The sequence below is a fragment of the Hylobates moloch genome, unplaced genomic scaffold (genome assembly GCF_009828535.3).
Source record: "Hylobates moloch isolate HMO894 unplaced genomic scaffold, HMol_V3 SCAFFOLD_5, whole genome shotgun sequence".
NCBI lineage: Eukaryota > Metazoa > Chordata > Mammalia > Primates > Hylobatidae > Hylobates > Hylobates moloch.
Genome location: NW_026652280.1, coordinates 58,669,565 through 58,695,848, shown reverse-complemented (window position 1 = coordinate 58,695,848; position 26,284 = coordinate 58,669,565). Strand labels below are relative to the sequence as shown.

Sequence of the window (26,284 nt, the reverse complement as noted above, 5' to 3'; positions counted from 1 at the left end):
CACTCTTCTTAGTTTCCAGAAGTAGGAGTTTAAATTATTGATTTTAGACTTTTTCTCTTTTCTAAGGTAAGCATTTAGTGCTATAAATTAACCTTCATCACTATGTTAACAGCATCTCACAAATTTTGATGATGTATTTTCACTTCATTGTTCAAATATTTCTTAAAGATGAAGAGCCATAACAGTTTTATGAGACATAATTAACACTCCAATGTATTTTTTTCACTGAGACTTCTTCTTTGACCTCTGGATTATTTAGAAGTTTGTTGTTTGCTTTCCATGTGTTTGCAGATTTTTCTGTTATTTATTCTCATCTGTACATTTTGGTCAGGAAACTCTGTATGATTTCAGTGCTTTAAAATGTGTTTGTTTTATAGCTTGGGATGTGGTCTACCTTGGTGTGTGTTCCTTAAGCACTTGAAAAGAAGGCATATTGTGCTGTTAAGCAGAGGGTTCTGTAAATGTTGAACAAATTCTGACGGCTGACAGTGTGGTTGAGTTCTCCTATGTTTGGTGATTCTTACAGGTGCTGAAGTCTCCAACAATAATTATGGATTGATCTGTTTCTCCTTTCAGTCTTATCAACTTTTACTTCACATATTTTGTAACTCTGTTGTTTGGTGTACAGTTAGGATTTTTATTTATTTTTGGTGGATTAACTCTTATCATTATGTAATATTCCTCTATGCTTATGGTAATTTTCTTTGCTCTGAAGTCTACTTTAATTGGTATTAACATTGCCAATATGCTGCTTTCTTTTCAATATTTGTATGTTTTCTCTTCACATCTTCTGGTGTTCAACTTGCCTATGTTGTTATATTTGAAGAGTTTCTGACAGATATATAAATGGGGGATTTAAAAAAAATCTACGCCTACCACCTCTTTTGATTGGTATTCCATTTAATTTCCATTTAATGTCACTACTGGTAGTATGTTAGGGTTAAGTCTGCCATTTTTGTTTTTTTGTTTGATCTCTATTATTCCTACATTTTCTTTCCTGTCTTTCTGTGGGTTACCTGAACATTATTTTAGCATTCTTTTTGATTTACCTATGGTGTTTTTGAATGTATCTCCTTGTAAGGCCTTTTCAGTGGCTGCCCTAGATATTACATTGTATATGCATAGCTTAATATATAGTACACTCCACCGGTATTGGCATCTTACCAGTTTGAGTAAAGTATAAACATCTTCCCTTTTTAAAATTTTTATCTTATTTATTTTTGAGAAACGGTCTCACTCTGTCACCCAGGCTGGACTACAGTGGTATGCTTATGGCTCACTGCAGCCTCAACTTCCTGGACTCAAGTGATCCTCCCACCTCTGCCTCCCTAGTAGCTGGGACTACAGGCGTGCACTACCACACCGGCTAATTATTGTATTTTTTGTTGAGATAGGGTTTCGCCTTGTTGCTCAGGCTAGTCTTGAACTCCTGGGCTCACGCAATCCGCCAGCCTTGGCCTCCCAAAGTGCTGGGATTACAGACATGAGCCACCACATTCGACCTAAAAACTTTGCCTTTCTTTATGACCCATTACTCTCTGTTTATGATGTCTAAAATATTTTTTCTCATACGCAGAGAATCATATTAGACAACATAATTTCTGCTTCAACTGCCTATTATAAAAAAATCAAGAGGAGAAAAAAATATATTTACCCATCTTTTACTCTTTCTTTATTCCTGGTAATTCAAAATTCCTCCTTTCTCTTTCGGAGACAGAGTCTTGCTGTGTCACCCAGGCTGGAGTGCAGCGGTGCGCTTGGCTCACTCCAACCTCCACCTCCCAGGTTCAAGCAATTCTCTAGCCTCAGCCTCCTGAGTAGCTAGGATTACAAGTATGCGCTACCACACTTGGCTAATTTTTTTTGTATTTTTAGTAAAGATGGGGTTTATGCCATGTTGGCCAGGCTGGTCTTAAACTTCTGGCGTCAAGTGATCTGCTCGCCTCAGCCTCCCAAAGTGTTGGGATTACAGGTGTGAGCCACCCTACCTGGCCAAGATTCCTTCTTTTTTTTTTTTTTTTTTTTTTTTTTTTTTTTTTTTTTTTAAGATGGAGTCTCGCTCTGTCGCCCAGGCTGGAGTGCAGTGGCGCGACCTCGGCTCACTGCAAGCTCCGCCTCCCGGGTTCACGCCATTCTCCTGCCTCAGCCTCCCAAGTAGCTGGGACTACAGGCGCCTGCCACCGTGCCTGGCTAATTTTTTGTATTTTTAGTAGAGACGGGGTTTCACCGTGTTAGCCAGGATGGTCTCGATCTCCTGACCTCGTGATCTGCCCGTCTCGGCCTCCCAAAGTGCTGGGATTACAGGCGTGAGCCACCGCGCCCGGCTAAGATTCCTTCTTTTATCATTTCCTTTCTGTTTAGAGAATTTTCTTTTGCAATTCCTTTAGGGAAGGTGTGCTGGTGACACATTATCTTAGTTTTTCCTCATCTGAGAATGTTGTCATTTTCTTTTTCATTTGAGAAGGATGTTTTAATTGAACACAGAATTCTGGGTTGATAGGTTTTTTTTGTTTGTTTTTTTTAGCACCTGAAAAAGTCATGTCACTTCCTTCTGGCCTCCATGGTTTCTGATAAGAAATCAGCTGTCACTTACACTGTTCTTTCCTTTCTAGGTAAGGTGTGTCCTGTATTTAAGATTTTTTTGTCATTAATTTTCAGAAATCTGACTATTGTGTTTTGGTGTGGATATCTTTGGGTTTACACTTTTTGTGGTTTGCTAAGCTTCTTGGTGGTTCATGTCTTGTCAGTTCAGGTCTTTTGTCAAATTTGTTGAATTTTCTGTCATCATTTCTTCCCACCCCCTTTCTCCTCTCCTTTAGTAATTCGAGTGACACAAATGTTAGAACTTTATTGTTATAGTTCTACAGGTCCCAGAGGCTCTGTCACTTTTTTTCTGATCATTTTCTCTGTTATTCAGACTGGATAATTTCTATTTTTCTTTGTTGAAGGTCTCTGATTCATGCCTCTGCATTGTTCACTCTGCTGCTGACACCATCTATTGAGACTTTTATTTCAGTTATTGTAATTTTTGGTTGGCTCTATTTTATATTGTCTATGTCTTTCTGAGACTATTTTTTTGCTTGTTTGTATGTTTATAGTTGCTCACTGAAACATATTTATGATGATTCCTTTAAATACTTGTCAGATAATTCTAACATCTGTGTCATCTCAGCGTTGGTATTAGTTTATTATTGTTTCTCATTCCAGTTAAAATTTTCCTAGTTCTGATTATGATGAGTAGTTTGCTATTCAAACCTGGACATTATCTTACAACATTCTGGATCTTATTTAAAATCTCTTTTAGAGGCCGGGCGCAGTGGCTCACGCTTGTAACCCAGCACTTTGGGAGGCCGAGACGGGCAGATCACGAGGTCAGGAGATCGAGACCACGGTGAAACCCCGTCTCTACTAAAAATACAAAAAATTAGCCGGGCATGGTGGCGGGCGCCTGTAGTCCCAGCTACTCGGAGAGTCTGAGGCAGGAGAATGGCGTGAACCCGGGAGGCGGAGCTTGCAGTGAGCCGAGATTGCGCCACTGCACTCCAGCCTGGGTGACAGAGCGAGACTCCGTCTCAAAAAAAAAAAAAAAAAAAAAAAAAAAAAATCTCTTTTAGAAGGTTTCCTCTGACATTGTTCTGGTAAAACTAAGGGGGTGCTGCCTCTTTCCTGCCAGGTGGAGTTTGCAGAAGTCCAGGTTTTCCACTCAGCCTCTACTGACACCTTAAGTAGGGAGGGGAGCAGATCCTCATCATTGCTGGGTGGAAGCAGGAGTTCTGGCACTCTACCAGGCCTCCATTGAGTGCACCATGGCTGCTCCTTATGTGGCCCCCACAGATGACACTGCATTGTGGAGGGGAGCTTGTTATTTTCAGTGGAAAGTTCTGGCTCCCTACCATGCCTCTTTGATACCAACCCAGAAGGCAGTGGGAGGGGCACCCCCTTACTGCCAGCTGGAAGTGTAAGTGTAGATTCCCCACATGGTCACTGCTACGCTGTCTGGGGAGAGAAAGAAGGTTTGTTACTGCCCATAGGAGATGAAAATTCCTTTACTGGACCTTCTCTGACACTATTCTAATTGGAAGTTGGGGTGTGCTACAGCATAGTGGAGATGGAAATCTAGACTTCCCACTCAGCCTTTGATGTTAAGAATGGGGCTACCGTTGGCCGGCTACGGTGGCTCACGCCTGTAATCCCAGCACTTTGGGAGGCCGAGGTGGGCCAATCACGAGGTCAGGAGATTGATACCATCCTGGCTAACACGGTGAAACCCCATCTCTACTAAAAATATATATATATATAAAATTAACCAGGCATGGTGGCGGGCGCCTGTAGTCCCAGCTACTCGGGAGGCTGAGGCAGGAGAATGGCGTGAACCCGGGAGGCGGAGCTTGCAGTGAGCTGAGATCGCGCCACTGCACTCCAGCCTGGGCGAAAGAGTGAAAAAAAAAAAAAAAATGGGGCTACCATTTTTCTGTGGTGTTTGACTGAAAAGAGCAGTGATAGTCTAAGTTTCCTGATTTGCTAGCCTGCTCCTTTTTTGGTCTTTAGGCTAAGGAAATTAGCTTTTTTTGGAGCTTTGTCTGAGACTGTTGATATTTCGAGGTTGCTGGCTTCTCTAGCACCCTGTCTAGGATACATGCAGCCAAAAGAAAACCCTGAAGACTCATTCATGTGTTGTTTCTCAGGATGCAAGTAACCCAGGTTGGTTTGCCTTCTTTCCACCTTTCAAAATCTTTTCACGTTTGTTTTATGTTTAATGTTTAGGGTTTTTAGCTGTACTTACTGGAAGGAATACAGAAAAGGTACTCTTACTCCATCTTCCTAGAAGTGAGATTATTTTAATTTCATACCTCAAATTTCCCTCTCTACTTCTAATTTGGAAAAATGAATAACTTAAATCTAGCACATTTGAATTTTATCTGTGTTTTAAAAGTTAAATATAAGTGCAAGATATGCAAAAAAGGACTCCTTAAACATTCAGAGTCAAATATATACTGCTAAGGTTAAGTACAAAGGCAAGTTAGTAAATGCTATCTAAATCTTCATAGATATCCAAAGCTACCCATGAAAGAAAGCAAGCCATTGACAGATACCATTCTATAAGGGAAGAAAAAATTAACACAGCATAAAAACTATCAGAGATTAAACCTAAAAAAGGACAAAGTAAGTAATGTATTGGGAGAAGACTACAGAGAGTGTATTTCTTTTCATGGGACTCATAGACACAGTAGAAATATACTTAGAAGTTGACTAAGAGGAATGGAAATGTATTACATATTTGCAAACAAACATCTGAATTATGAATGCTTGTTATTGTTTCTCTGGTAATAAAAAAATTTTGACAGATAACCATGATTTTAGATGAACATTCTAAAATCAATATATTTTCCATTTGATTACATGAGATTATGTCAGTGTTAATCTTTTAAAAATATTTTAAACTGTATTTCTCTCTTTTCCTTATTTGTCTGTCTTTCTGACATAGTTTGAGATTCAATTTCTGATCGCTTGCTTCTCTGGCTCCTTTCTCACATTTCAACCATCGAGAACCACTGAACTGAAATTTACGTACTAAAATTAATACGGCTGTAGAATACAATTGTACAAAGGAAACTAAACTATACTCTAATCTGTACCACTTGAAACTGCAGTTCCAAGGTGAGGCTTTCATCACAATTCTCCGGCTCTGTTTTGTGTTTCAAACTACAGAGTTCAAATACAATTTTCTCAGGAAACGAAACAATTTGAAAGAGGGAAAAATCTCAAAAAGGAAACTTCTGATTAGAAAACAAAAAGTACCTCTTCATCCAATTCTTTCATTATCTTGTCTAGTTTTATGTTTGAGGTTCTGTAAAAACAAAAGCAATACAGATTAGAAATATACGTATTTCCTATTGCCCAGTGTTAAACACTAACATTCCTTACTTTTCCACTTAACTAGAGTTTTGTATCCTTTTTTGGTGCCATGGATCTCTTTGGCAGTCAAGTGAAGCTTATGGCCTTTTTTCAAAATATTTTTTGAAGCACAAAAATTATATATGATTAAAAGAAGACAATTAGGCTGCGCTCACGCCTGTAATCCCAGCACTTTGGGAGGCTGAGGCGGGTGGATCATCTGAGGTCAGGAGTTCGAGACCAGCTTGGCCAACATGGTGAAACCCCGTCTCTACTAAAAATTTAAAAAAAAAAATTAGTGAGGCATGGTGGCGGGCACCTGTAATCCCAACTATTTGGGAGGCCAAGGCAGGAGAATCACTTGAACCTGGGAGGCGGAGGTTGCAGTGAGCCGAGATCATGCTACTGCACTCCAGCCTGGGTGATAGAGTGAGACTCCATCTCAAAAAAAAAAAAAAAAAGAAGCCAATTATATTGAAATACAGTAATAAACTTTAAAAAAAATGTGTAATTCAGTATATATGCTTCCTTATTAATATATTAAATCACAAGATCTAGTGGCAGTAATTTCAAAGTGTTGATGAGCATAAATGATATTTAGAGATAGCTGTAACAACTGTAATAAGAAAACATCTATAATTCCTATTGGTAATAAAAATTAACAACTACTGCTAATAACTGAATTGCTGCCTATGCTCAGAATTGAAACAAGTGCTGGCCGGGCACGGTGGCTCACGCTTGTAATCCCAGCACTTTGGGAGGCCGAGGCGGGCAGATCACGAGGTCAGGAGATCGAGACCACGGTGAAACCCCGTCTCTACTAAAAATACAAAAAATTAGCCGGGCGTGGTGGCGGGCGCCTGTAGTCCCAGCTACTCGGAGAGGCTGAGGCAGGAGAATGGCGTGAACCCGGGAGGCGGAGCTTGCAGTGAGCCGAGATCGCGCCACTGCACTCCAGCCTGGGCCACAGAGCGAGACTCCGTCTCAAAAAAAAAAAAAAAGAAACAAGTGCTAAAATTAAGTTATAAGTTAGAGAAAACATTCACCTTTTCTCATCCAAGTTTAAAGACTTCAAATTTCATCCATAGACTCTTTGGGGGAGGTCTATGGATTTCAGATTAAGGATCCCTAAACTCCATCATGCAATACTTGCCACTACTCAAAAATTAGCCATTTATCCTTTAATACAGGATAAAGTAAACGAAGAGAAAGGTAGCATATATCAAATCAGTTAAGGCAGCATTTGGCAACACTCAAAGTGTATTATCTTCATTACCATTTGCTTTCTTTGGTTCAAAATGTAATTCTGAGCTTCAAAACCTATATATGCAACATTTTCACATGGATGTTTCATTAAATACCTCATTCAGCATCTCCAAAATGGAACTTACTGCCTCTGTTCCACACTCCCACCCCAGTACCAATTTGCTTCTCTTCTAGAGTCCCTAAGTAAATGACAACACCTAGGAATCATCCTTGACTCATCCTCCCTCACTCCCATTTAGTTGAATAAAGTGCCAAGTGCTGCTAACTAAGCAGGAACTTCTTTTGAAACAGCAAATTTAATATATATTTTTTACTTATTAGTTTAATGACTTTTGATGTTTTTCCATCACGCTTAAAATAAATTCCAAATTTCTTAGTCCCCACCCCGCAAAAAAAAAGAGAAAAAAAAGAATTCTCCCCCATCTAGACCTTGCCATCCTCCCCATTCTCATCTCAGGCTTTTCCTTCCCTTGCATCTTACTGGCCAGTCAAGGTCTCTTACCTCACGGCCTTCACAGATACTCACCTCCTGGACCCTAACACTTCCTTCCACTCTTCTCCTAATAATTTCCATTGACTCTTCTGGTTTTAGCTTTCTCTGATCTCTGACAAAACAGTACAGGCATCTCCTGACGTATTCCTGATATTCCTGCATAATTTTATTCTCTCCCCAATTAACACATACCACACTTCTTTTTTTTTTTTTTTGAGACAGAGTCTCGCTCTGTTGCCCAGGCTGGAGTGCAGTGGCACGATCTCGGCTCACTGCAAGCTCCGTCTCATGGGTTCACGCCATTCTCCTGCCTCAGCCGCCCGAGTAGTTGGGACTACAGGTGCCCACCACCGTGCCTGGCTAATTTTTTGTATTTTTAGTAGAGATGGGGTTTCACCTTGTTAGCCAGGATGGTCTTGATCTCGTGACCTCGTGATCCGCCCGCCTCGGCCTCCCAAAATGCTGGGATTACAGGCGTGAGCCCTTGCACCTGGCCTACCACACTTCTTGATAATTACTTATTTGTTTTTCTTGCTAAATTACAAGCTCCTTGTGGAGAGGGGCCATGTCTTGATTAATTCAGTACTATATTGTTGACAAGCACATTATATGACACTTTAACTGAAATTTTTATTGAATAAATGAATGCAACTAAAATGATTTGAATGCAGAGAATTTGATTTAAAGAAATGCAAGGCCGGGCGCGGTGGCTCACGCTTGTAATCCCAGCACTTTGGGAGGCCGAGGCGGGCAGATCACGAGGTCAGGAGATCGAGACCACGGTGAAACCCCGTCTCTTCGAAAAATACAAAAAAATTAGCCGGGCATGTTGGCGGGCGCCTGTAGTCCCAGCTACTTGGAGAGGCTGAGGCAGGAGAATGGCGTGAACCCGGGAGGCGGAGCTTGAAGTGAGCCGAGATCGTGCCACTGCACTCCAGCCTGGGTGACAGAACGAGACTCCATCTAAAAAAAAAAAAAAAGAAATGCAAGTGGCCGGGTGCGGTGGCTCACACCTGTAATCCCAGCACTTTGGAAGGCCGAGGTGGGCGGATCAAAAGGCCAGGAGATCGAGACCATCCTGGTTAACACGGTGAAACCCCATCTCTACTAAAGAATTCAAAAAATTAGCCAGGCGTGGTGGCGGGCACCTGTAGTCTCAGCTACTCAGGAGGCTGAGGCAGGAGAATGCCATGAACCTGGGAGGTGGAGCTGGCAGTGAGCTGAGATCACGGCACTGCACTCCAGCCTGGGTGACAGAGTGAGACTCTGTCTCAAAAAAAAAATAAAATAAAATAAAATAAAGAAATGCAAGTCAATATCACTCCACAATCCCTAGCACTAGGTTTTTATTTTAAAAACTATTTACCAATTTGATACATAATTTTTAAAAGTTTCATCTCAATTTTATTTCCTTGAGGTGACACACTTTCATATGATTATTAGCCAATTCAGCCATTCTTATTACTTCCTCAAACTGATCCCTACTCACCATTACTACCAGTTTGTCACTTGTCTTTTAATTTTGTTTAAAATTTTTTTGGGGCCAGGCACGGTGGCTCACGCCTGTAATCCCAACACTTTGGGAGGCCGAGGCGGATGGATCACCTGAGGTCAGGAGTTCGAGACCAGCCTGGCCAACATAGTGAAATCCCGTCTCTACTAAAAATACCAAAACTAGCCAGGCATGGTGGCAGGTGCCTGTAATCCCAGCTACTCGGGGGACTGAGGCAGGAGAATCGCTTGAACCTGGGAGGCAGAGGTTGCAGTGAGCCGAGATCGCGCCATCACACTCCAGCCTGGGGGACAAGAGTGAGACTTCATCTCAAAAAAAAAAAAAAAATTGGATGTCGAGACTTCTCAACATTTATATAACAGTATCTACCCAGTTCTTCCCCTTATTTACATATTTTATATTTAGAAATTCTTTCCAAATCCTGGGGTCAGTTAATTATTTGCTTATATTCAAATGCATTTTTAAAAGAAATTTGTATTATACACTTAACCATATAATCTATCAGGAATAGTTAAAAGTGAGAATTTTACCTGTTTCGTACCAAACCCCCCACCCCACCTGCTCTGTCACAAAATTACCAGTGTTCCCAATTTTATTTGTTGAATGCTTTTCGTGTTACCTTTGCATTTCATTTATCCAATACTATTCACTAAAAACATAATTATAAAAAATTATTGGCCGGGCGCGGTGGCTCACGCTTGTAATCCCAGCACTTTGGGAGGCCGAGGCAGGCGGATCACGAGGTCAGGAGATCGAGACCACGGTGAAACCCCGTTTCTACTAAAAATACAAAAAATTAGCCAGGCGTGGTGGCGGGCGCCTGTAGTCCCAGCTACTCGGAGAGGCTGAGGCAGGAGAATGGCGTGAACCCGGGAGGCGGAGCTTGCAGTGAGCCGAGATCGCGCCACTGCACTCCAGCCTAGGCGACAGAGCGAGACTCTGTCTCAAAAAAAAAAAAAAAAAAAAAAAATTATTGCTTATAATTGATAAGTAATTCAGTATTATGCTAGGTAATTTAATCTTGAGCATAACTCAAAGATATTTTTTCTGTGGGTCTAATGACAATGACATGCTGAAATTAGACCCACAGAAAAAAATACTCTGAGTTACTGCTCTAGTGAACCACAGTGGAAATTAGAATGGCCACATCAAAAATTTAGTATATTTTAATCTTCAACATTTTACATTTCAAAAAGCACCTGATTTAATGTAAACTAATTTCCCCTTTATTTTCTTTTTGAGACAGAGTGTTGCTCTGTCACCCAGGCTGGAGTGCAATGGTGTGATCTCAGCTCACTGAAACCTCTCCCTCCCGGGCTCAAGCAATTCTCATGCCTCAGCCTCCCAAGCAACAGGGACTACAGGTGCACACCATCGTGCCCAGCTAATTTTTTGTATTTTCAGTAGAGATGTGGTTTCGCCATGTTGGCCTGGCTGGTCTTGAACTCCTGCCCTCAAGTGATCCATGCCCAGCCTAATTTGCCCTTTTAGTTAACTAATTACGTAAGGAGAAAAAAGCAGTAAGTCAGGCAATAAATGAATTAGCATTACAGTTTTTTAAGAATACAGACTGTTGGCTGAGCGTGGTGGCTCACGCCTGTAATCCCAGCACTCTTGGAGGCCAAGGCGGGCAGATCGAGAGCATCCTGGCTAACACGGTGAAACCCCGTCTCTACTAAAAATACAAAAAAAAATTAGCCAGGCATGGTGGTGGGTACCTGTAGCCCCAGCCACTCAGGAGGCTGAGGCAGGAGAATGGCGTGAACCCAGGAGGCAGAGCTTGCAGTGAGCCAAGATCGCGCCACTGCACTCCAGCCTGGACTACAGAGCAAGACTCCGTCTTAAAAAAAAAGAAAAAAAGAATACTCCTTTACTTTCTGATGATTGTAATGAAAACACAGTTGGAACATTTTACAAAGCACACAATATATTATTTTCATGAATAAAAAAAAAAGAATACAGACTGCCAGGAACAAATGTACTTTAAATATTCTGAGGAAAATACATCTATAACTAAGCCAACATAAATACAACTTCTCAATTCTAGCCGAGACACATCATGAATGTATTATCAGTAGTAATCTTTACATCCTCATTTTCTATCTACTTTCAGATGTTTACAGGGTATAAGCTTTCAAATAAGTATTTGGTATATAAAATGAAAAGCTTTAAGTATATTTTCATATTTAATACGAAAAACTTGAAGTATATTCTCACCTGCACTTCTGCTCCATTTCATCTTTTAACTGCATTTCATTATGCAGCTGTTCTTCCAGCTTATAGATTGTTTTTTGCAAACTTTCCTGCTTTAATTTAAAACAAAAACAAAAACTCATTCTACTAAGAATATTTAGACATTTAAAATATCAAGTCTATGTTAATATTTTAAACATTTTTAGAAAATAATTTAGTTTAATCTTACCTCTTTCTATCTCAATTTTTTTATTATTAATTTAACAAGCACTTTCTTAACATCTACTAAACGTTAGGCCATTAGAAATACAAAAATTAAAAAGATTTGGTTCCTGTTCTCATGAAGCAAATAGTTACATAGTGAGGCAAAGTTAAATTGGAAGAAAAAAAGAACCTACAATGTCCCAAAGACATATACACAAAGTATTACAATAGACTGTGGTAAATAATAAAAAAAAATATCTACAGAGTGTTCCCAAGGAGAGAAAAGGTCACTTCTAACTCTGCTAAGAATATATAATCCTTGAGTTGAGACCTAAAAGAAGAACTGATAATCTGATAAAGCAAAGAAGGTGGCACAAGGAAGGCATTTTAGCTAGAATGAACAATGAGCCCAAAAGTAGAAAGGCAGAAGAAAATATGATACATTTGGGAAATGGAAAGAAATCAAGTACTATAGCAGAGCACAGAATGTAATAGGAAAAACAACTCATATTAAGCCTAAGAAGGTAATGATCTTTGTATGCACAAATTGGAGTTGGGGACTTTAACCCATAAGCATCTTAAATGAGAAATGACATAATACTGGCACCTCAGAAACATCACTACAATAATAAGGTGAATGAACAGCTTAGAGGGCAGTGAAGTTCTAAGAAGAGCAACCAGTTAAAAAGCTATCAAAACAGTTCAGACAAGAGAATCTGGATCTGATAAAAGGTAGAGGCTATAGGAATGAAGAGGAAGTAATGGATAAAGGTATCAATTGGAAAGCACAATGTATGACCAAACCGACTGGAAGTTAGAATAGATATAATACCATAATGAAAGACGGCCAATACACTGCTAGGGAGGGAATGGGGACAGGAAAACAGTGAGTTTAGCTCTGGCCTAGTTTGATATGCCTGAGAAGTATACAGAAGAGAGAGAAAGATTCAGGACTGGAGCTCAGACAAGCAGGCTGGACATGAATGAGATTACCTACAGAGAAAGAATAGAGAGCCAAGATCAGAACTTTGGGAAATGTTTAATAATTGAAAGTAAGCAGAGGAGGAAGATCCTGAAAAGTGGAATGAAAAATAAGTGAAATTCAAAAATATGGGAGGTAAAAAAAAAGGGAAACAATAGGAACATAGAAGAGTTAGAAATGTTTGAAGTTCCAGAGAAGTAGGGAGTAGTCAGTGTCAAATACAGCAAAGAAGAAAAATAAGATACGGGCTGAAAATTATCCATTGTATCTGGCAATTGCAAAGTTGTTCATTAGCATCTCTGCTAAAAGGTTTTCGAGGAAAATTAAATTAGTTGTTTTATACTTAGTTCTAGGTTAAAATAATTAGTATATCCCCCCTAATATTATTAGAGCAAAAGATAAAGGTAGCAACCACTGATAAACTTATGGTAATCACCACTGAACAAAATCAGCCCAAAGAAAACATGAATCCTTCGATTATTTTTGAAGGCCAAAGGCATTTCTAACTCTACAGTCACGTAACACAGTGAGAGCTGACTTACAGCAACTCCTTATTATTACGTAGGTCAAAGATTTTTGAGCCCTTGTTAGCAATACATAACTTGCCAAACAGCTCTACTGGGATTAAAATTTAAGAGAAAGATGAACTTAACAGCAAACGGGTACTCATATAATTCCTTCACCTTTTTCTCATTTTCCCTTTTCACCGCATGTTCTCTTACATTTAAGAGTCAATATATCAAGAAGAAAGAAAAGAATCATTATCAGCTTTTTAAAAATGGCTGCTACCTCTTCCTCTCTTCTGTTAAAAATATGTAGGCTTGCAATGTCTCTGTGCCACCCCACCGCCAAAAAAAATGTAGGCTATAGTAGACAAAAAGTTCAAAGAATGCTCTAGGAATGGACAGATAATTACTCTGGATATTTTTCAGAAAATTCCTGTTAACCCAAAAGGACCTTCTGAAACGTAGGCAAGTAAGATTTTGTTTTACCTCTGTCTCAGAACATGAGCTATATAAACAACAGAAAGAACTCAACTAAAATGTATTTTCTAGAGTAATTTACTTCTCAGTGGACAAATTAAGATGATGCTGACGATACTGGTTATTCTCCATTTCCCCCATTCCCTTCTAACCTTGAAAATTCATCCTCTGCTCTTCTTTGCCTTAAAATCTACAGAGTGCATTGCCTGTATTACTCTGTAGCCCTATGATTTTAAGGTTGGTTTCAACCCACAGGAGACCAGCAGAAGTCTGAAGGTAAAAAAAGAAACATTCATTCTCCCTACACCCTTTGCACTTTACTGTGGTTCTCGCAATGTTCTACGTTTTATATTCCTCTTCTGTGATGTCAGGCTTTCTCTGAGCTACGATAAGGTTTTCTCTCTTTGCTCCTTCAGCATAGGGCAATGGCTTCCCACTCTTGTTCATACATGGGTGCTTTAGTACCCTTTATTGTTTCCCTCTACTGATGTTCACAGCATGTTAATCATCCCTTCAATAAACTCTTCATTTAATAAATGCAAAAATATGGTGTGTGTGTATATATATATGTGTGTGTGTGTATATATATGTATGCAATGTAGTATTACTCAGCCTTAAACACGAAGAAAATTTTAATACATACTACAACATGGATGAACCTTGAAGACATTATGCTACATGAAATAAGCCAGTCACATATGGATAAATATTGTATGATTCCATTCATATGAGGTACCTAGAATAGGCAAATTCATTGAGACAGAAAGTAGAATAGTGGTTACCAGGAGCTGGGGGGAGGGTGAAATGAGGAGTTACTGTTTAATTGGTATAGATTTTTAGTTTGGGATGATGAAAAGGTTCTAGATATGGATGGCAGTGATGGCTGCACAACTACGTGAAGGTGCTTAATGCCACTGAACTGCACACTTAAAAATGATTAAAATAGTAAATTTCATGTTATGTATATTTACCATACACACAAAACTGTTTAAATATTCTGAACATGTAATCTGTTTGCCTGTCAAGACCCTTAATGATACATTGATATATCATAGTTCCTGATTCCAAAGATTAAAAAAGACGACCATTGTCAATCTGTGTAACAATTTAGTTTACTAACTGCCTCCAAATATATTATTCCATTTGATATTTGCGCAAAAAATCAGACTGAAAAGGAGACGGGAGATAAAAGTGCCATAAAAATCTAAGTTCAGCTAACCACAGCTTCACAAACAATACATAAATTTACTATCATACACACAAATATATTATCCACAAAACAATTTTAAAAACAATTTTCTTAATATTAAGAAAATACCTACCAAGCTTTTATCTGCATTGGAGCTAGTTCTGTTATCATTAGGATTTGCTGAAGATAAGTATCTGTGGGAAAGAAAAGTTTAAAAAGAAAACAAAACAAAAAACTCTGTAATATCCCATAACAACCAATAATAAATACTACGTGCCTATTTTATGTTCAGTTTTATAGCTTTGTTTTTAAAAATTAAATATAGGATCATAATTTTTATAAACATAATTCAGAAATGATACATATATTAAATAAAACACCTAGTTAGGTCTAAAAATAGTAGCACCCTATAAACATATGACTTAATATTCCTGCAGCAAAACATAAGAATATTCATACCAAGTAGGATAAATAAAAACCATAGTCTCAAGTTAGTTCAGATTAGGCTTTCTGGTCATGAGAGCAGGTTATGACAGGTTTTTCCACCAAACAAATAACTTAAAAACATTCAGTTTTCAGAGCTTTTTGTATGTAAGAATTGGGGGTAAGAAACTGCTGACTTCTGCAGACATATGCATAACCACCTCTCCTGCACCCAACTATCCTTCAGTAAAGCATAATATTGCCTCTTTGGGTCAAAAAAGTTTTTGCCTAAGTGGGTGAAATAACAGAACCAAAGTTTAGGTGATGCTGCTAATCTTTTGGGACTCCCAGCCTTGCAGAGTTCTTTAAATTCAGTGTAAAGTTAAAACTGTACATAAATAAAGCTATTAGTGAACTAATTTAGAGGTCTTTTTTAGATGTCTCACAAGATTCTCAAAGAATCTAAATAGATCATATATGTAAACAATTTTCTAAGCTACCAAATATTATATAAAGGTAAGGTACCAGTGCCGCCAGTGTTGCTACTACCGCCACCATGCTACAACTACCATAATCACTATTTCTACCATCACCACCACTACAGTCAGCACCCTGATTAACCAGTAGAACTATTGCAAAAGGAGATCAAGTAGTTACAGTATACTTCATAGCTACTGGAGGCATGTGTTAACACACCAGATATTAATAATGTTCCAAAAGAACAGTTTAAGCAAATTTTAAAAATTAGTGAATAACAGAAGATAATCAAGTATCCATTAAGTATCAATAAACATACACAGTATAATGGTACTATAAAAGAAACAGCTAGAAATATGCCACTTCCCAGGTTTTCCTTGAAAAATTATTCAGATCAAATGGAGATTCAAATAACTTTAAGACAATAATAGGGGCTGTGTAGTAGCTTTATAGAGGAAAAGTCCCATATAACAAATGACAAATTCTAGGTGTGGTGCAATTTAATTCCATTGACTATTAAGCATCTCAGAAATTCAATTGTGAGATTCTGCTTATGTAATATAAATAAGGCATATAGCATTGCCAGTGGAATCTAAATTAGATGAGACTATTTCATCTCTAATGTATTTTCTAAACTTAACATGCTATGTGACTGAGACTGACATTTTAGTCTTCTGCAAAATTAGTAATATAAGCTTGAATGCAGCAAAGGAAATGTAAGGACATCACTTGTATACATTCATTAATTCTTCCACCTTCTGTCTTTTTTCTATCAAGGTACGTTTGCATATTATATTGGTGCTTTTACATAGAATCTGGTCATTTAGGTAACTTTTTACGAAATAGGAGTTACTATATTAGGAATATAACTTAAGGCTATTTTAAAAATCATGTTTAATTCAGCTATAATTAAGCAACAATGATTTCTGCCCTTGGTATTAAAAGTATACCTGGATTTCAGGGATAAGAATTTCAGAGGTTTCCTATTTCATATCTGTATATTCAAAATTATGCTTACATATTACAATAAGGCTAATCAATATTTTGCCAAGGCCAGGTGCAGTGGCTCACACCTGTAATCCGCTGGGATTACTTTGGGAGGCCAAGGTGGGTGGATCACTTAAGGCCAGGGGTTTGAGACCAGCCCGGCCAACAGCCTGGCCAACATGGCAAAACCCCATCTCTAATAAAAATACAAAGATTAGCCAGGCGTGGTGGTACACACCTGTAATCCTAGCTACTCAGAGGCTGAGGCACAAGAATCACTTGAACCCAGGAGGCGGAGGTTGCAGTGAGCCAAGATCACACCACCGCACTCCAGCCTCAGCGACAGAGCGAGACTCTGTTTCAAAAATATATATATATTTTATTGGTTCTTTCTTTATGAAGAGCAACTGTACCTTTGCCTGTTCATGTAGCAAGTGATTACTTTAAAAATACTACATTTATTTGTCAATAGGCTGTGACAGTTAAGAACACAGTATAATTTCTACTTTTAAGAAACTTAAAAATTAGTTTAGGCCATAAAACATGAATACAAAGAAAAACTAGAGAACATAATCGAGTGCATGATAATGTAGGACAAATAGTATAATAAATGTTTATTTAACTCAAGGTTACCATTATACAGAGAAACCTAAATAAAGTTATTAACTGCTGGACTCTACTACAGAAAATACAAAAACATTGGGGGTTGTTTATATCAACAACTTGAGTGTTTCAGAAACCAAGTCAAAGAATAATTGATAAAAATAAAAAAAGTTAAAGAACGCTTCAGCAGGCTGGGCACAGTGGGTCACACCTGTAATCCCAGCACTTTGGGAGGCCAAGGCAGGCAGATCACCTGAGGTCGGGAGTTCGAGACCAGCCTGACCAACATGGAGAAACCCCGTCTCTACTAAAAATACAAAATTAGCTGGGCATGGTGGTGCATGCCTGTAATCCCAGCTACTCGGGAGGCCAAGGCAGGAGAATCACTTGAACCTAGGAAGTGGAGGTTGCAGTGAGCCGAGATTGTGCCATTGCACTCCAGCCTGGGCAACAAGAGCAAAACTCTGTCTCAAAAAAAAAAAAAGAATGCTTCAGCAAAAACCACCCTGAAGCTCTTCTGTATATGCATGTTAATTGAAAACAGTTATAATATTATACTCACGGAGTGTTAGGGAGGAAAAAAAGATAAGTGCCAGCTATCTCATTGATGTTGCAACAAAAAGTATTAAGCACTATCTTAACAGTGGATTACTGAAGAAGTTTCAAAAAGCTGGACTAAATTGTCTTTTTGTTTTCTAAGATTAACTTGAATGGCTCTTACACTAAAATGATGAGACCCTTCACTTTAAAATAAGATTAGTTATAATGACCTCAAATGTAATAATTTACTCCAAGCAAATCAGTTATCTGATACCATTCCAAAGGACTATAATTTGATTAGAAGTACATATTTTTGAGGTAATTAAAAGTAGATTTAACCTACCCAGTAAGTGTTATCATATAGTTCAGTGCATTATACTGGTATAGCACTTTGTTTAGATTTCTTTTTCTTTTTCTTTCTTTCTTTATTTTTTGAGACAGAGTCTCGCTCCATTGCCCAGGCTGGAGTGCAGTGGCATGATCTTGGCTCACTGTAACCTCCGCCCCCCAGGTTCAAGCAATTCTCCTGCCTCAGTCTCCCAAGTAGCTGGGATTACAGGTATACGCCACCACGCCCGGCTAAATTTTGTATTTTTAGTAGAGACGGGGTTTCACCACATTGGCCAGGCTAGTCACGAACTCTTGACCTCAAGTGACCCGCCCACCTTGGCTTCCCAAACTGCTGCAATTACAGGCGTGAGCCACCATGCCTGGCCGAGATTTCTACTATGTAGTTCTTACCAACCCACATTGCACAATTTATCCATTTCTCACCAAGATGTGAGCATCTCAAGAGAAGGCACTGTATCTTATTCATCCTTCTCCATGCAATTTGGTGCTTAGTATATACCTGACAAATAATAAGTTATCAAAGATATCTATGGAATGAATGAATGCTCAGCACACTAAAATAATGTTAAATGTTTAACTTAAATCTCAAGTATATTAGAGTAAAGCTAACATGAACTCATACTAATGGTAATAACACTGAGTGCTTACACCATGCAAAGGACTCTTCTAAGTGCTGTACTGTGTTTTAATTTACTTAAACCTTATAACAATTCTATGAGGTAAGTAGGCAAGCAGTATTATTGTTGTTATCATCATCCCTATTTTTGAGGAAATGGAGGCATAAAAGGCCAAAGTTATTTGTCCAAGGTCACAGTGGAGGTAATACTACATGTTATAACACATGGTAAGTTAAATGGGTTTGGGGAGGAATCACTTAATTTTTGAAGAGCTAAAAATTGATATAGCATCAATATGGTGATGATAATGCTAGAAAAGTCTACATGCTGGCCAGGCATGGTGGGTCACGCCTGTAATCCCAGCACTTTGGGAGGCTGAGGAGGGCAGATCATGAGGTCAGGGGTTCAAGACCAGCCTGGCCAACATGGTGAAACCACATCTCTACTAAAAATACAAAAATTAGCTGGGTGTGGTGGCAGGCACCTGTAATCCCAGCTACTCGGGAGGCTGAGGCAGGACACTTGCTTGAACCCAGGAGGTGGAGGTTGCAGTGAGCCAAGATTGTGCCACTGCAATCCAGCCTGGGTGACAGAGCAAGACTCCATCTTGGAAAAAACAAAACAAAACAAAAAAAGTCTACATGTTGTTTCAAAATGTATTATAAACCATAAGTCTACAGATCAAAATATCAGTATTTTTATTTTTTGTTTGAGACGGAGTCTCACTTTGTCGCCCAGGCTGGAGTGCAGTGGTGCGATCTCAGCTCACTGCAAGCTCCGCCTCCCAGGTTCACGCCATTTTCCTGCCTCAGCTTCCCGAGTAGCTGGGACTACAGGTGCCCGCCACTATACCCAGCTAATTTTTTGTAATTTTTAGTAGAGACGGGGCTTCACTGTGTTAGCCAGGATGGTCTCAATCTCCTGACCTCGTGATCTGCCCGCCTTGGCCTCCCAGAGTGCTGGGATTACAGGCGTGAGCCACCGCGCCTGGCCCAAAATATCAGTATTTATAGCATTTTGTGACCTATTAATTGTTGTAACTTGAGGATATATAGTGTATCATTTAGCAAAACAATTTTTGAAAAACAATGTCCTAAACATGGATGAGTCCAAGAGAAATTAAATATGAAATACTGGAAATATCATGCATCAATGAAAAATTGCATAAGGTGTATCTTTATATACCATTAAATCTACTTTAAAAATGATTTTTAGATATTTCTAAGAACAAAATCAGCACTTACTCCTACAATCACTGTTTAGCATACTTACCTACGATTGCTATAATATGTAAATCCTACAAAAGGTAGTTGATTGCCAACAAAAGCTTTAGGAATAGGGAATGTTTCTTCCTCTCCTTTATCTTCTTCCAAGTCATCAAAATTACTAGTATCAATGTCACTACTTAAATCGGGTACAACTGGTGCTACAGCTAAAGACAAAAGAAAATTAGTCGTTTATTTCAAACTTAAAATACAAGTAAAGTGAAGCAGATTCCATACCAAGTACTGATGGTTTCTCTCTTATAAAAGCTTGCAAACCACAAATTCCACCTGGCTTGAATCCTATTATACTAAGCTTTACCAGGACTAAAAATCAACTGATAATTGATCATTATGTAATTCTATGAAACAATTATCTTCAAAGTCACCTATAATTATCTACTTGGGTTTAACTTGACTATTACAAATCAAGTATTATTAAGGTTTGTTTTAGAATGTACCAAGGTATAAAATACACAAAAGCATTCGGGACTATAGAAAAGACATTTTAGAAACTAAAGCATAACAAACTGTACTCGAAAAAATTGTTTAGCTTTAAATATAGTATTTTTTGGTTAATCTGCTTTATAGTAAACCAGAAATTAAGGTTACTTCTTAGCTTCCTGGACATAATAATTTGGTACTGAAATATCTTTACTCACTCAGAATCCAGATGATCAATACTCCTTTCTCCCACCCCAATATCTCCATAAGATTAAGCCACAGGAGAAATGGATTCGGAATTGTATTTTCACACTAGCTACCTCTAGAATCAAGTGATTGAGACTAATGCAGTGAGGTATTTATGATATCATTGTTAATAAAAAATGGCAGTAATATAAAAAATTGACATGACATCTTCAAGAATTATAAATTTGATGTTGACCAAGTCTTCCATATACTTAATAATATAAAACCTAAAACCATATGTGACAACGTTTAAATATTCATAATATAGGAGAAAATTCCATATAAAACTAATACTACTAACATCTATTTTTGGGGCTTGAATGTTACAAGGGGTACATCTAAAAATAAATTCTAAGAAAATAAAATTTTAAGAAAATTTATTTTTTAGCTTAAAGATACTGTAGTATAATAAAACATCCCTGAATTATGATCATCAAAATACTAAAAAATTATTTTAGGTACAATAACCTCATGTTCTTTTAGGGAAAAGGAATCAATTTTCTTTTCAATCATCTGGGTACTTCAGGCAAGAAATACCTATTCTTGTGCCATCTGAGACACAGTAAATTAATATTTAGGGAATGAAACAACACATTTAGCTGAATGAAGCTGTAGTACTAACTAATAGTAACACAAGAGTGATATTAGGGCTTTTCCACCATTCCACTTTCCTTAATGGCCAACAGAACTGTCTGATTAGACATGGCTAGCTTTCTAATATTTGTAAAATGAGAGGAAAACACTAAACGGTTGCCGCCCTTGGGAAATACATAAGTTAATTATGGTCTTGGCATAAATTTTATGTTAAAAGAGTGATCTCAATCAGAGACACTTTTGCCTGCTGGAGGGTGTTCAGCAATGTCTGGGTACATATTCTGGTTGTCATTAATGGGAAAAAAGGTGTTACTAGCACCTAATGAGTACAGTCATGGGATGCCACTAAACATCCTTAAGTTTAGGATAATCCCCACAAAAGGAATTATCTGTCAACTGCTAAAGCTCAGAAAATCTGCTTTAAAATTATATCAGAAAGAGAGAACAGAATAAGTGTGTTGCATTTTCTCTTGCTGTTTCTGATGGACCTACTCTTTTTATAAATGACACTATATCACAGTAGTTCTAAAACGACAAATTCTCACCTGTTTAAATTCTGAGATACAAGTGGGGAAATATTGGAAGAGTTATAAAAGTAATTATTTCTGCTTCTAAATTAAGATGCTTAGGCTTTATATAATGCCATATAATCACTTCAGAACTAATAAGAATAAAGATAACTTTATGGAATAAACATCAGTATATAGTTGTTTAAAAATTTGTTTTCATTAAATAACTGTTAATTTAGAAATCATGTTCCATAAAAAAGAGTCCAGCAGATGTTGTCAAAAATGGCAGAGTAGGGAACTCAAAGAAATCATACCTCCACTGAAGCAACCAATGAGTTGGCAAAAAACTACCAGAGCAATTTTCTGAGAACTATGGAATCTAATAAAAAACTAATAACAAGCAGGGAGTGTTTAATGAAGAAAGAGGCTATAAAAATTTCGCATTTAAGGAAATCTCTGTCACTGGTTGAGATAATGAAATGGAGATTTCAGTGAATACACATGACAAGGAATACAGATTTTGCACAATTAGTTTGGAAAAGTCACTAAACGAATGAATGACTGCAGCCCACAACAAGCAACAACAGCAAGCCCTGGGGGAAAGAGGAAGAATCTGATTTCCAGAGTTACAACACTGTAATATCCAAAATGTCCCTCTTAGAAGGATACAGCTGCTTTAAAACAACGTCCAGTTTACAACAAAAAATTACAAAGCATGTAAAGAAGCAAGAAAGTATAGGCCATTCACAGGGAATATAGAAAATGTTAGAAACCGCCAGGCACGGTGGCTCACGCCTATAATCCCAGCACTTTGGGAGGCCGAGGCAAGCGGATCACAAGGTCAGGAGATCGAGACCATCCTGGTTAACATGGTGAAATCCCGTCTCTACTAAAAAATACAAAAAATTAGCCGGGTGTGGTGGCAGGCACCTGTAGTCCCAGCTGCTTGGGAAGCTGAGGCAGGAAAATGGCATGAACCCAGGAGGTGGAGCTTGCAGTGAGCTAAGATCGTGCCACTGCACTCCAGCCTGGGCAATAGAGGGAGACTCCATCTCAAAAAAAAAAAAAAAAAAAAAAAAATAGTAATAGAAACCACCTCTGAGGAAACCAAGACATTAGATTTACTCAACAAAATCTTAAACTCTCTTAAATGTGTTCAAAAAGCAAACGAACACTATGGATGAAATACCAGGAAGATGATGTCTTAACAAATAAAAAATATCACAAAAGAGATCGAAAATAGAACCAAATAGAAATTCTAGCACCGAAAAGTACAATAGCTGAAGTTAAAATTTCACTAGAAAGCTTCAACAGCAGATCTGAATAGGCAGAGGAAAAAAATAAGTGAACTTGAAGATAGGACAAATGAAATTGTCAAGTGTGAGGAACAGAAAGAAAAAGAATGAAAAAGTGAACAGAGACTAAGGAAACTGTGGCATCAGCCAGACCAACATACACATTATGGGAGTTCCAGAAGGAGAGAAAGGGAAAGAAAGACTATTTGAAGAAATAATGGCCAAACCTTTCCAAATCTGGTAAAAGATATAAATCTACACATCCAAGAAGCTGAATGCCAACTATGAAAAACTCCAAAAACTCCACATGAAGACACATCATAATCACATGCCATAATCAAACTGTCTTAACTCAAAGCCACATGAAGAAGAAAAAGCAGTATCAGTAAAGGTAACTATTTAGATAAATGTAAATAGAAGCAGGTTTTTAAGCTACTCAAAGTAAACTGGTATCAATTCAACCTAGATTGTTATCAATTTAGAATGTTGTGTAATTCCATGTTAACTAATAAGAAAATGACTAAAAAATATACAGAAAAGGAAAAGAAGAAGGAATCAAAATAGCATACTAGGGGAAAAAACTAAACACAAAAGAAAGCAATAATGTATTAGCTGAGGAATAAAAAGGAAATATATGACATAGAAAACAAATAGGAAGATGACAGAAGTCTTTTCTTATCAATTCCCACTTTACATTTAAACGGATTAAACTCACCAATCAAAAGGCTGAGACGGGTAGAATGCAATAAAAAATGACCCAACTATATCTGTCTATAGAGACTCACCTTAGATCCACAGACATAGGTTAAAAGGTTACTTGACCTGCATCCACAGGTTAAAAGTAACAGAGGGAAAAAGATATTCCGTGCAAAAGGGAGCTGAAGCGGCTATAATTAACATGAGACAAAATAGACTTTAAATAAAAAACTGTCAAAAGAGGCAAAAAAGGACACTGCATATTAATTATATTGATAAAAGGCTCAATCCATTAAGAAAATAGAATGATTATAAAAATGTATGCATCTAACACAGCCCCAAAATGAAAGAAGCAAAAATAGACATGAATGCAGGGAAAAACCGTTCTAAAATAATATAATAGTTTTATAGCTTGTTCCCACAAATGTCATATTGAAAAGTAATCCCCAATGTTGGGGGGCATGCTGGTGGGATGTGACTGGATCACAGAAGAGGATTTCTCATGAATGGTTTAGCATCATCCCCTTGGTGCTGTCCTAAAGACACTGAATGAGTTATTGCCAGATCTGGTTGTTTAAAAACGTGTGTGGCATCTTCTCCCTCACCCTCTCTCTTGCTCCTGCTCTTACCATGTGATGGGCCTGTTCTCACTTTGACTTCTGCAATGAGCAAAAGCTCCCTGAGGCCTCTCTAGAAGCTGAGCAGATGCCAGCACCATGCTTGTACAGCCTGCAGAACCATTAGCCAATTAAAACTCTTTTCTTTATAAATTACCAGTCTCAGGTATTCCTTTACAGCAATGCAAAAATGGCTTAACACAAGTTGGTGTCTTCAATAACCCACTTTCAACAATGGATAGAACATATAAATAGAAGATCAATAAGAAAATAGAAGATATTAACAACTTCACAAACCAACTAGATATAACAGGCGTGTACAGAACACTCAACAACATTAGAATACACATTTTTCTCAAGTGTATATGGAACATTTTCCAAGACAAATTATATGTTGGGCCAAAAAACAAGTCTTAAAAAAGTTTTAAAACACTGAAATCATACAAAGTATCTTCTTTAACCACAAGGGAATGAATCAAGAAGTCAATAATAGGAAGAAAACTGAAAGTTTCACAAATATATGGAAATTAAACAAAACACTCTTAAATCACCAGTGAGTGAAAGAAATAATCACAGAAAGACTAAATACTTTGAAACAAATGAAAATGGGAAGACTAAATACTTTGAGACAAATGAAAATGAAAACAACATACCAAAACGTATGGGATTAAATGAAAGCAGTGCTCAGGTGGAAATTTTACCCATAAATGTCTAAAAACCAAAGATCTCAAACCAATAACCCAACTTGACACTATAAGGAACTATAAAAAGAAAAGCAAATTAAACCAAGAACTAGCAAAGGAAAGAAAGAATACAGATTGGAGTGCATAGAAATAAAATTGAGAATAGAAAATCAATCATGCAAATTAACAAAACTAAAAATTGGTTCTTTATAAAGATCAACAAAATCGACAAACCTTTTACTGAACTAAGAGGGGAAAGAAAACCCCAGAAGACACAAACAACTAAAATAAAAAATGAAAAGTAGAGGCATAACTACCAACCATATAGAAGTAAAAAGGAAAAACAATGCATAATTGTATAGTGACAATTTTTTTTTTTTTTTTTTTTTGAGACAGAGTCTCACTCTGTCACCCAGGCTGGAGTGTAGTGATGCGATCTCAGCTCACTGCAACCTGTACCTCCTGGGTTCAAGTGATTCTCTGCCTCAGCCTCTGATGTAGCTGGGACTACAGGAGTGCACCACCATGCCCGGCTAGTTTTTTTTTTTTTTTGTATTTTTTGTACAGATGAGGTTTTGCCATGTTGACCAGGCTGATCTCGAACTCCTGGCCTCAAGTGATCCACCTACCTCGGCCTCCCAAAGTGTTGGGATTACAGGGGTGAGCCACCACACCTGGCCTACAGTGAAAAATTAGATAACTTAGATGAAATAGAGACATTCCTAGAAAACACAGACTGCCAAAATCTATTTTAAAAGAAATAAAGAATCAAAATAGGGCCATAGTGGCTCACGCCTGTAACCCCAGCACTTTGGAAGGCCAAGGGAGGATGGCTTGAGACTAGGAGTTTGAAACCAGTCTGGGCAACATAGCAAGACCCCATCTCTACAGAAAATTAAAAGAAAATTAGCCAGGTGTGGTGACACATGACTGTGGTCCTAGCTACTCAGGAGGCTGAGGCAGGAGGATCCCTTGAGTCTGAGAGTTCAACAATACAGTGAGCTAAGATCATGGCACTGCATTACAGCCTGGGCAACAGAGCAAGACCTTGTCTCTATTAAAAAAATAAAAAAATGAAGAAAAAAAACCCACATGATCATTTCAGTTGTCATACAAAAAGCATTTGACAAACAGAACATCCTTTCATGATTGAAAACACCTGGCCAACAAGGACTAGAGAGGCACTTCCTCAATATGATAAAGGACATTAATGAAAATCCCC

At 38.0% G+C, this 26,284-nt stretch overlaps 1 protein-coding gene across 3 annotated transcripts in view; it reads right to left on the bottom strand.

Annotated features, from left to right (window-relative positions):
• ROCK1 (Rho associated coiled-coil containing protein kinase 1) overlaps positions 1 to 26,284 on the bottom strand; it is a 194,010-nt gene that overhangs the window by 81,699 nt on the left and 86,027 nt on the right. For all 3 annotated transcript variants that reach the window (XR_004248116.2, XM_032152675.2, XM_032152676.2), the window contains exons 10-13: positions 19,989 to 20,148; positions 14,852 to 14,912; positions 11,385 to 11,473; positions 5,800 to 5,848 (exon numbers count right to left, since the gene is read on the bottom strand). Coding sequence is in view for 2 of the 3 variants with exons in the window: in XM_032152675.2 (XP_032008566.1) it covers positions 5,800 to 5,848; positions 11,385 to 11,473; positions 14,852 to 14,912; positions 19,989 to 20,148 (359 nt within the window). In the remaining variant the exon portion in view is untranslated. The remainder of the gene's footprint in view (positions 1 to 5,799; positions 5,849 to 11,384; positions 11,474 to 14,851; positions 14,913 to 19,988; positions 20,149 to 26,284) is intronic.